The sequence below is a fragment of the Stylophora pistillata genome, chromosome 1 (genome assembly GCF_964205215.1).
Source record: "Stylophora pistillata chromosome 1, jaStyPist1.2, whole genome shotgun sequence".
Lineage (NCBI taxonomy): Eukaryota > Metazoa > Cnidaria > Anthozoa > Scleractinia > Pocilloporidae > Stylophora > Stylophora pistillata.
The window spans coordinates 17,830,730-17,841,915 of NC_142519.1; the positions used below are offsets into that span (position 1 = coordinate 17,830,730).

Here is an 11,186-nt window from a genome sequence, read left to right on the forward strand (position 1 = left end):
GGCCCGAAATTACCATGATAATTTTTTCCTAAAAATGCAAAACAGGGCAGTGGTGAATGTTAATTTGTTCATCCACTGCGACACAAATTTGACAAAAAAGGAAAACCATGGGCTTCACCGATGTGCAATAATAGATTTCAATTCGCCAATCAATGGAAATGTAGCGAACAGGCCATCCAAATTTAAAACATTCGGATTATGCTTCTAAAAAATCTAAAGAAGAGATAAATAAAACGTTGACAATCGCATAACGAAATCCATTTTGGGTCGTCACAAAAGTTCCCTATATCCGCGCGCGATCCGGCCAAACAAAATAAAAAGACGCTGTGTAATTTAAAGTTTCTTCATTGATGCATCAATGCACCATGTACCAAAGTAATTTTCAAATTCGCGGAAACAATTGGACAATTTAGTAAGGTTTCCGACAAAACAACTCAAGATTTCAAAACACTGAAAACTACAATGTATTCATTTGTGCGACGTAAGACTAAAATATTTAATTTTATTGTCGGCCTTTTTAAATCCATTAAAATTCGCCCTCTTTTGTTTACAGAAACAAAAGAAATAATTCGCCGTTTAAAGAAAAATGTGGATTTGCCTTAATATGATCTAAATATTTATACGTTCAATTAAACGCTGGAGATAAAAATGCCCCAACAGGAGCTGTTGTCAGACAAAACTTTTGATTTCTTCACCAGTTAGTGTTTATGACAAGTAAACATTTGAAGACCCCGACTTTGGTAAACAAGGTTGATTAATTTCCCGAAGCCATAAAGATCGTAACAACATGTGAGGCCTCAGGAGGAGACCCACTCAAAACGTGTTATTACTTTTACAGTCGTTAGAGGAAATTTTTTGAAACAAAAAAAAAAACTGATGAAAAAAAATGATCTTTTGTCACCTTTTAAGAGGCAAATATTCTTGGGATCTCCATTACAAAATATTTTTACCTGGCACAATCGATCTAAAAGCAATCACGAAAAACTCATTTTGATAAAGTAAAAGATATGATGAAACGATTAAAATCTGCGGCATTTGCAACTGCATTTTTCGTGCAGAGGATCTTTTCCCGTCCAAATTGTTTAATAGGTCTGTGAGACACATTTTTATTCCTTCTTGGGAACAAACAAAATAACTGGTATTCCTGTTTTTGCACATGCTTTATACTCTGGCAGTATGGAAGTGCTAAGTTAGAATTTCTTTTCTAAATGATGAGTCTTTACATACAGATATCCCATGCTTTCAATCTAGGGAACCGTGCTGGGCACAGTGTAAACTGTGAGGGTTTGTTTGCGAATAGAAAACGCAACGTTTTGACAATGATAAACGACAAAATAGAATCTCGGTATGCCCGCAGCTTTAAGCCAGTATCAATGGACTAACAGAAAGACCAGCCAAGTTAATTTATATATCACAAGCACGGTCTTCCTCAGATGCATTTAGCACCAAATCGTACATCTTATAGTCCCATATAACCATATACATCTGTCATGGATAGATATACAATGAACTGAAAACAACGCGCGCTGTGATTGGTGGTTACCCATAATCTTTCAGAGGTCAGACGCATAGATGACGTCAATGAAATTTGTTTACTTTGCTTTTCCTGCAAGGCAAACGGTTTTACAATATTTTCGAGATTTTTTGGATAAACTCGGTAAGCGCAGTGGCTTCGAAAAATACGAATAACCACAGTTTGTTCAGGAGCATAAGGCGCCAAGTTCCTTGCAATACCTAAACAGGAACATTTCATGCGAACGGTCAGGCGTTAAAAGGCAATTTGTAATTTTCTTTTTTTTTTTCATGTTACCTTCCTGTTCATCATATATTTTAGATGTAGACTTCATAATTCCGTGTGTCTGTATCGTTCAATTAGAGATCATACCTGACGCCAAAATGTGGTAGGAACGTATGTGATCCTAAAAAACTCCCCTGCGGGGCGTTTGTCCCTTTTCTTTTGTTCTTACTCATTTTGACGTAATCTGTGACCTATAACTGAAAAGATGCCCCGCAAAATGAAATCTGTTTGTTGCTAAATAAACCATTCGAATGCACTTTGTATTTATTAAGAATCGTTGGGCCAGCAATACGCAGCAAGAAACGCAAGAATGGAACTGAGTCTAAAATCGAAAAAGGAACGGCGTGAGACAGAATCAAAGACGAAGTCCCAGTGAATCGGAGCTAGCGGAACGAAAATCTAAAAGTGTATGCCCAAATCAAGTATCGTCGATAAAAATCAATAGGAAATAATCTAATTGTTTTAGTACAAATCTACTCGTCGTTTAAAACTCAACGACAAGACATACTCATGCTTTTTCTTTGTTTTGTTTACAATTGAGCACTTTCAGGCGACTTAGTTTCTTCACTCTCTGTCACGGGATGGATAGCAAGTGGTGTTGTCGAGTGCCATTGTAACACGCATTGAATATCAAAATACTAAAAGTGCCCAGTGAACCCTCAGCTCGGCTAGCGGCTATCATCACTGAGTGACGAATGACCCCTTCATCGGAAGTAAATACCATGTTGTGTCAATGAAATAGGAAATTTATCGAGTCATTTGCACAGACATTTTTTGACGAAAAGCTTGAAATCAAAGCTTTAAAGGCGCGGATTAAGTGAATGTACGATGGAGAGTACGTGCTTTTTGTAAAAAGCTCTTTCCTGGACAGAAGTGGGTGCAAGGTGTTTGTACGATGGCATGTGATTCACCCAGGAATTGTTAAAGCTCAGGCATCTAAGCAAGTTTATCTCACTAGGAATCGAAACACTAATAATCTGATGAACTCCCACCAAGGCATGAAACTTGATGCCTAAATCAATGCATAACAATTTTGTTAAAGATGCGAATTGCCGCATCGGAATTGTATTGTTGAAGAAAAATTTACCGCCTTTCTACAAATCACATTTCTTTTTGCTTTAATTTTTGGAATTTACTCTACTTTCCTTCATTCAATTTTTCCCTTGTTTTGTTATTCCACAATGCAACCTGTCTTCAGGGTACGTTCTAACTCTCCCCTTCCCAGTTTTCTTCCCACATCTTATGGCCATATCTTATCTAAGGGTCTCAATGGGGTTACCGGTTAACCGATAGCCGTAAAACGGCCAAAAAATTAGTCATTAGGGGTAAAGATTGGCAAATTTTAACCGTAAGTCGTTAAAAAAGTTAACCGTAAAAAAAAAAAAAATTCTGGTGAAAACAAAGAAACAACGTTAACCTCTAGCCGTAAATTAGCAACAATTTTAACCGTTAGCCGTGGCCTATCTCGCCACCTCTCAAATCCGGGGTATTGCATGCATCCCAGAGTTCTCGGCGGTCAAGCATGAAAAGGAGGCCTTCTCTTTTCCACGCGGTCGAGGCCGTCATCGTTGTAAAGCGAGGCTCTCCTTGAAACTTTGGCGCTATTATTTTTAACCCCTTTCCTGTCTCGTTTTCAAGCGTAAACACGAGAAACTATTTCATTGATAACAGTGACCGTCTGTTACGCTCAGAACTCACCAGAGTTGGCCGATTTTGGTGCAATATGGCGGCGGATTCCGCCCAAGTTTTGTCGAGTGGGTCAATTCAACAACAAATCATGGCTTCTGAACAAGTTTCTGCGGCCGAAGTTCTCCAAAACGCCATGTCAACAAACATTCCGACAACAATTCAAACTATTCCCCAACAAGCTGGCGTAATCACCACGATCTCTGCATCTGCTTTACCCGAGACGATGACAACTTCAGAAACAATGATAGCGACCCAGAGCATTTCTATTGATACTGAGGGAGCTTCAGCCACGTTGAGCGGACATGAATTACCAGAGAGTATACCTCAAGTCCAACAACACGAGTCCGTGGTTGTAAGCGTGACTGGCACTCAAGATAGTTTGGTCATTTCTTCTGAAAATGTGGCGATTGCTGCAAGTGCTTCACTAGACGCTTCTCAACATGCGGAAATAGCGAATTTATCGAGTGCTGTTCAAGCGAATTACCCGTGGGCTGCGCGACTTCACGACTGTGAGCTTATAGGGGATTCCTATAGGGGATATGTAACCACTGAAGTGGAATTGGACTTGATCCTCACACTGCACAAACAGCACACCAACAGTTGTTGGGGAACCAGACAATCCCCCTCCTCAGCTAAACCGTCCATTCGTCTTATGTGGAAATCCCAGTATGTTCCCTACGATGGAATACCATTTCTGAATACAGGTATTTTGTACAAGTTATAAATCCACCCTTGTTTTGGAGTCCCTGAAATAATATTAAACAACTACATCACAGGAAATGAACAATTACAATAACTTAATTGAGTTGGCAAAAACTTTTCATCAAATTCAATGGCTGTATCCATTGATGTAATGGGATTGGGTAGTTTTATGGGGGTGACTCTAGTAACTCTAGCCACACTCTAGAGCCTTATTTACAGTTCTGATTACCTCTATCCTAAAGATCTTGGAATTTGTTTGTGTTGGTTCTTTATAGAAGAGGTATTGATTGGGACCATATGTTGTCTTTCAATGAAAGGGTAGCCTTGGCAGTTTTACATTGTTTCTGACAGTTAGTCTTCAAATAGCACTCTTTCTCATCAGATGGTATTACAAATTATCCTTTCTGTCTGCTGTAGGTTCCAAGAATCTGTTGTTAAATCAAGCAGAGTTCTCTAACTGTTTTTTTGTCCTATCACCTTTCTCTTTTACAAGATATTGTAGTGTAATGAGATCCGGACAAAAATGATTTAAAATATTGTTGCATTTCAACAGACACAAAACTACTGAACTTTGTGTAAGTTCTGTTTAATGATCTCTTGTAGCTCTCAGATATGAAAGAAGGTGAGGAGTTTGAAGTAAGGTCTAAAAGCAAGGGTTAGAGCACTAAAACAAACTTTAACCAACTTAAAAACTAGACCAGAATGCCCTTAAAGGAAAGAAAAATCCTCTTGATTAATTGTAATTTAACCTCAGAAGTTAGCACTTTTAAGTATGATACATTTTTAAGGTCGCCGGGCAACAGTTATGGAGTGTCAATATGGTCCAAGAAGAAAAGGTGCTGTGAACAAGAAACAAGTTGATTATGATGAGTGTGGCCATCCAGTCAAAAGACATCGCCCTACTTGTCCTGCAAGGATTTATATCAAGAAAGTGCGCAAATTTCCAGAGTTTAGGATAGATCCAAATCTGGAGGGAAAGAATGTTCGTCAGGCTCAGGAAAGAGCACTTACTTCATTACGGCTTGCAGGGGTACATGTTGGAGGAGAAGAGAGGTAACATAAACGTGGATATGAAAAGATTTTTTTGTATATGAAAAAAGTATTTTGTACTAAGGCCAGCAAGAATAAGGAAACAGTGTAGTCTATGAAAGAGATATGGAAAATTAACCCGTGTAAAACTTTTAGGAAGAAACAGTATCAAAAAAGTCTCTTAAGATCTATAAATTTTGTTCAGTTGAGACAAGACATGTCTTTTCTTTAAAGAATACTTGTATCAAATGAATTTCTGCTCTACTGGTCTGTTAATTTTCTGATTTATTAGTTCTTAAAATCAACTTCAGAATTTAATTTTTAAACTAAGTCTAATTCCTAGTTTCCTAGGGAACTTTGCAATACAAAGAAGACCCACCTTTGAAGTCTTTGTCTGGTTCTGGTGTTAATCTTGCAGGTACTATGTGCAGCTCCCTCTTCCATTAGCTCATGAATACCATGATGTGGATGATACTCCCATGGACCCTGATGAGGGTGACAGTCAAGGCCAACGTCTCAATGCCGAGGTCATGCACAAGATTCGTGAGCTTGTTGCTCGGGGTGTCAGTGGGATTTACACTGTTAAGCACTGCTTGAAGGAGTATGTGGAGAAAGAACTCTTTGTCAACTTAGAACCACCTCCCAGACATAACAAGTCATATTTCCCTACCATCATTGATATCCAGAATCATATTCACCAAGCACAGATGGCACTAACTACTGGAGCTCTTATGCCACTTCCCCCAGTAAGTGGAGTGATCAGTTCCTTTCAAGTACTTTTGAACTTTAGGTGCAATTTCTCTTCGCGAAGACAGCAAGGTTTCTGTGATAGTCATAAAGACTTCTTTTAATGCTTAAACTTTTCACTCCCAAGATCTTATTAGTAAATCTCCTTACTGTCTGTTATATAATACTTATGATGTAGGCTCTGAGAATTTGGTATCAGATCAAGGAATAATCTCCCTGGTTCATATTTTCTTTCTTCTCAGCACTTATCTAGTTAGTTTAAAACAACTAACCAATTGAGCTAACGGCTTCCCGGTTAGCTCAATTGGTTAGAGCGCTGGACTGTTGTGCAGTAGGTCAGGGTTGATGGTTCGAGCCCCGGCTGCCGACCAACACACAAGGTCTTAAAATAACTGAGGAGAATGCACTACCTTTCTATAATATCAAGAAATGGATAGAGATTCTAGTCTTCTCGGAGAAGGACGAATAAACCATAGGTCCCGTCTCCTGCATCTATTAATTACTTAATTTGGTTAGGCAGGGGACGTTAAAGAACCCACTCACGAGATTACTGTGATGTGGTCTGGCCTGTTTACTGGGAATTGGGGGGAGGGGGCATCTTCAAACAAGTTTCCTTCAGTTGTTTGTAAACTGCTGATGCAGTCCGGCCAAAGTCCTGCGAAAAGTGTTGTGATGCGCATTTGATCATATCCACATGTTAATTTGTGCAATATAAATATTTAATTATTATTATTGTTATTATTATTATTATTATCTACCTGATATTGTAAGGAGAAATTCTGTCTTGGTCACTCATGGGAATTAAAGGGTTAAATAAGAGTCTTAATTTCCCACTCTTAACATATGGTGCTTAAAATATCCTGATAGATTTAAAATGTTGTTCCTTAGTCTTCTGGTGCATGACGGGGGGCTAAGATATCAAAAGTAAGCTTCATTACACATACTTAAACACTGATTATCATATGGGATTATCAAATTTTTGTCCTATTTTTCATAGCTTACAAATCTTCCACCAAGCTCTCCACAACTTAAGGAGAAAACCCGTAAACGAAAGCATCCAACAGAAAAATTATCACAATCATCTCAGACAGCGGAGGCTTTGGCTAGCATGCAGCAACAGTATCAGTCAGCACGTCCGTCAGTGTTAAGTAATCAAGAACAAGAACAGTTGATTCAGTCTGGCAGGGTAAATTTCCAAGGCAGTGAAACACAGCAATTGGAAATTATTCAGGGAGGTGAAGGAGAAACAACAGAAGTAGACATTTCTTCTCAGCCTCAGATCCTTATCACCCAAGGCTCTGGGGCTGGTAGAGATGAAGGTAAGGTTTCTAATGTCAATGAAATCACTTTGTGTGAAGATAAGTCATTATTGAAGTTTTATAAAGATAGAGGTAATCCCAAGAGCCACCAGCTAACAGGGCTCCACGTAGTGATCAAGCTGGCTGCTATGACACTTAGTAAATAATTTTGGAGTCTAAATTTGCAAATTTTCCAGTAAGTTCCCACTTCAGTGAACTGTAAACTTGAAAAAAAATGTCTGTCTTAAATTTCATTTGTTCTTTTTTTTCTTGGTTCTTCTTGAGACTAAAACTTCCTTTCTACTGACTATTTTATGATTTCAAGTTGCCAAACAAATATGAAAAATTGAGTTTGAGCCCTGTTATTATTGATTCTTTTTTACAATAATCTTTGTTTAAAACAAGCAAACAGGTAATTACAATTGAGAAAATTACCGACAAGGACATGTTGTCTTAATTTAACACCCAACTGACTAAGTAATATATGGTCCTCAGACAGCTTTTTGAAAGGATTATTACATATTACCAGTGTCTTCCTTCTAAGACAAGGGTGTCTGTTAAGTTTTTCACAATTTTTATACCTTCTTTTTGCAATGATTTTCACACAGGTCAAGTTGTGATAGTTGTGAATGCAAGCAGTTTCTTCTCTGGTCAATCAGATTCCGAGACACCAACAACACTCTCCTTAACCATACCAGCATCACAGGTGGCAAGCTTGAGCCATGCGTCACTACATTCTGCTGCTGGTTCACAAGCAGTAGCATTCATTCCACAAGCCAACACAACAGCCCAGACACCAGGGTCAGGAGCAACCCCCCAAACCGTTGCATTCATCCCACAAGCCCTAGACAGCAGTCGTGGTGCTGTGGCTTTCCTAACTTCTCAACAAACAGACAGTATCAATCCAGTGCCAGTATCTGCAGCTTACCTTGCAGCGCATGGACAGCCAGGTAACATTTTGAGCATGCTGGACTCTGCACTCCAAGCATCTGCGGGAGGTACTGCCCCTGTGATCAGAGTTGGTACAAACCTAGGAGTCCAGATAGCAGACAGCAGTCAGGCGCACGATTCTGGTAATTCTCGATGGAACTGATTTTTATTTGTCTCAGGCTGGTAACAAGTGTTGAGCTTGTTTCGTTTGTCTCCATCACTTTTCGACCTTCAGCCATGTTACCCTTAAAAATTTGCTAGTATAAGTATTCCTATAACTTTGCCGTGTGAAATTGGGTTTGACGCTGAGCAGGAAATACGCCTCCGCTTCCTTCCCCTCCCCCAGCTTCTCTCTCTTTTTCCCAAGGAAGAATGGAAACTGAACTCGAGAGGTTAGCAGCTGAAATCGAGCGTATGTAAAAACAAATCACGAAAAACTTGAGCAATTTTCAGCATAATGTCGAAAGTAATCCTTGGCTGCATTGGTTTTACCTCACTTCGGTCTTTGATTCGTCCCAAATTCGCGCCATCCTTTCGGCCAATCATATCCTAAACCAATACCAATCGACACTCGAGAACTTGCGTTTTTCCGCGCTTTTACTTTGAGTTCTTATTGGCTCCTTTGGATATTTGACTTTGCTCTGATTGGCCGTTGGGATTACTTTGGTTTAGCCTCACTCAGATGAGATGCGCTCTCTTTTCTCATCCAATTAATCTCGTAAAGATCCGAGCCAGGATTCGACACGTTGATCTTAATGTTTTTACCGAGATCATTGTTCATAAAGTTGTTTTACAGTGGTGTTGTATTTGAATCATGCTAGAGCCTTATTGGAAATTTTCATTTTTTCTAGTTCCAGGGCAGGTGATGACGGCCCAAGCAGCTGTTGAAGCTGTTCTTAGTGCAACAACATCCAGGGAAGAAACAAAACAAGCTCATTGTGATGAAGAGAATATCGAGGGTGAACCGCCAACCAAGCGTCAGGCTCTTGGAATGGACTTCACGTCACTGGTCAAGGAAGCCGTCTTTGATGGTCAACAGGTACTTTGTCTTAAAGGAGTTGTACGCTCCAGAAACCACCACGTATGATTTCCTATGCAAAAAGAGTGTTGACTTTGCGTTGTTCCCTTTGTAATGCAATTTCTAATTGACCATTTGATGCACTCGTAACAAAAATGTAAAATTTCCTGTAGGCTGACGGACAAGCAGAGAGCGAACGAACAAGCGATCAGTCACCAGTGGCTAACGCGCCAACGTCTACGCCCCAGCATGCAGCTGGAAACACCCACCTTGACAGTCTATCACAAACCAGTATGGGCGAGAATTTTCTTTCCATGGAAACGCGACCAATAGACATGGTGGCCGAATCAGTTATCCAGTCACTACCGGGTGAACAGGAAGTTGTAAGGGATTTTAATGAAAACAATGACTCTTTACTTGATAACCGAGAGGAGAAACTCGCCGTACAGAGTACCCAGTCTTATACAACTCCTGCGGAAATCATAGGAACGCCGCAACAAAACAATGCGCAATTTGCTACCGATATTTCTGGAGTTTCTCAAACAGAGTCTGCCCCCTTAGAAACCTCCCAAGGTGTCTGTATTCCAATGGAAGCATCCTCTGATGAAACTAAACTTACAGTTGTAGACGACAACAGGTTGATCACAGCAGGCGAAGGACAAGGTATCCAAGACTACACCATGCAAACTCCGTCTACAGAATCCACCAGTAACAGTGAACATATGAACATGCCACTTGTGTTTAAAAGTGACCAGCAATTGACCGAGAACTCAGCTACTGTTGCGTCTCACTCGAATGCTGTTCCCACCGTGAATAGCCCTGAAGTTTTTACCTAGTAAACTAAAAGGGAGAGATCTCGTGTTTCATACGTGAACATTTGTGTATATTTCGATATATGATCATAGACATGACTTGTGTTCAACACAATGGTACACGGAATTGAAAGGTGCCTATTTTCGTCATTCTTGGTACATAGTTCTTAAAGAACAGAGTTGATAGAGATAAGAAGTTTAAGGTCAGCGGTATCCGCTTGCGCACTGCTGTGATCAAGACGCAGTTCATGTCTGAGTTTTAGGAATACGAAATTGATGTTTTATGTCAAATTGTCTATAACTGCAGATGATTTTTGATCTGGTAGCCTAATAAGAGTCGAACTTACTCAAAGATCGATTCTCTAATCGAACCAACACGGCTGAACAGGTGTCTGTTGTAAATGAAATACGAGTCAGCCGATCGAAACTTGCGTGTAGCTTTGTGCCAAACGTGGGAACCAACATTGTACCCAAGGGCGAGGTACGCGTTATAGGGCAGCAAACAATTATTTTCCTTCTGATTAATGAGAGCGCATTACCAAGCAATGAGAGTTATTCTTTCAAAGAAGATTTTTAGACGTTTCCGGAAAGTTAAGTTATTGAGGAGTGAAACACTTGGGTTTGAATATACCATCGAAACAAAAGGAAATTTATAAGACCTGTAAGCAGGAAAATAAAGGTCATTTTTGGCTTCCACCATTCTGTTTGATGGTTGTACGCCGGGCAAAAAAAAAAAAAAAAAACAGGAAAAGGAATGATAGAGTGAAATTTTCACCCATTTTCGTAGCTTCCGACCGCTAGTAATATGACAAACAACTTTCGATAGGTTGACTACGAGCACTCCCTGCTTTTCGGCGAAGTCAGTCGGGCGAGTGGAAAAAAAATCAGCGGAAAAACAATTGAGGTTAGCGCGCCGCGCGGAACTTTGGTAGTGAGGCGAAAGAAATCTGAAGTCCCTATTTTTCGTACGCCTCGATCCCAGGGTTCCGCGCGTCACGCTGATATCAATTTTTTTTCCTCACTGATTTTCTTTTTTCCACCCGCGCAAGTCATTTTCGCTTACGGGTCGGTTCCCCTACAGGTCAGTCCCGCCCACAAGTCGTTTTTCCTGCGAGGGTGTTCATCTCGCCGACAGGTCAGGTCTTCACTATTATTTCGTGCTC

At 40.0% G+C, this 11,186-nt stretch overlaps 1 protein-coding gene across 1 annotated transcript; it reads left to right on the plus strand.

The window, feature by feature from the left end:
* The first annotated feature begins 3,321 nt into the window (after positions 1-3,321).
* On the plus strand, positions 3,322-10,719 carry LOC111321328 (uncharacterized). Its single transcript, XM_022924178.2, has 7 exons — positions 3,322-4,191; positions 4,978-5,242; positions 5,637-5,964; positions 6,963-7,284; positions 7,872-8,336; positions 9,045-9,232; positions 9,385-10,719. Exons 1-7 carry the CDS (start codon positions 3,522-3,524, stop codon positions 10,045-10,047), a joined length of 2,901 nt encoding a protein of 966 aa, XP_022779913.1. The 5' UTR covers positions 3,322-3,521; the 3' UTR covers positions 10,048-10,719.
* The last annotated feature ends 467 nt before the right edge of the window (positions 10,720-11,186 follow it).

Bases quoted from the DNA above. Each gene is read 5' to 3' on its own strand.
- LOC111321328 (XM_022924178.2), top strand. From the start codon at position 3,522: ATGGCGGCGGATTCCGCCCAAGTTTTGTCGAGTGGGTCAATTCAACAA. The intron at 4,192-4,977 runs GTATTTTGTACA...TACATTTTTAAG, and splicing joins AATACCATTTCTGAATACAG to GTCGCCGGGCAACAGTTATG. The intron at 5,243-5,636 runs GTAACATAAACG...TTAATCTTGCAG, and splicing joins CATGTTGGAGGAGAAGAGAG to GTACTATGTGCAGCTCCCTC.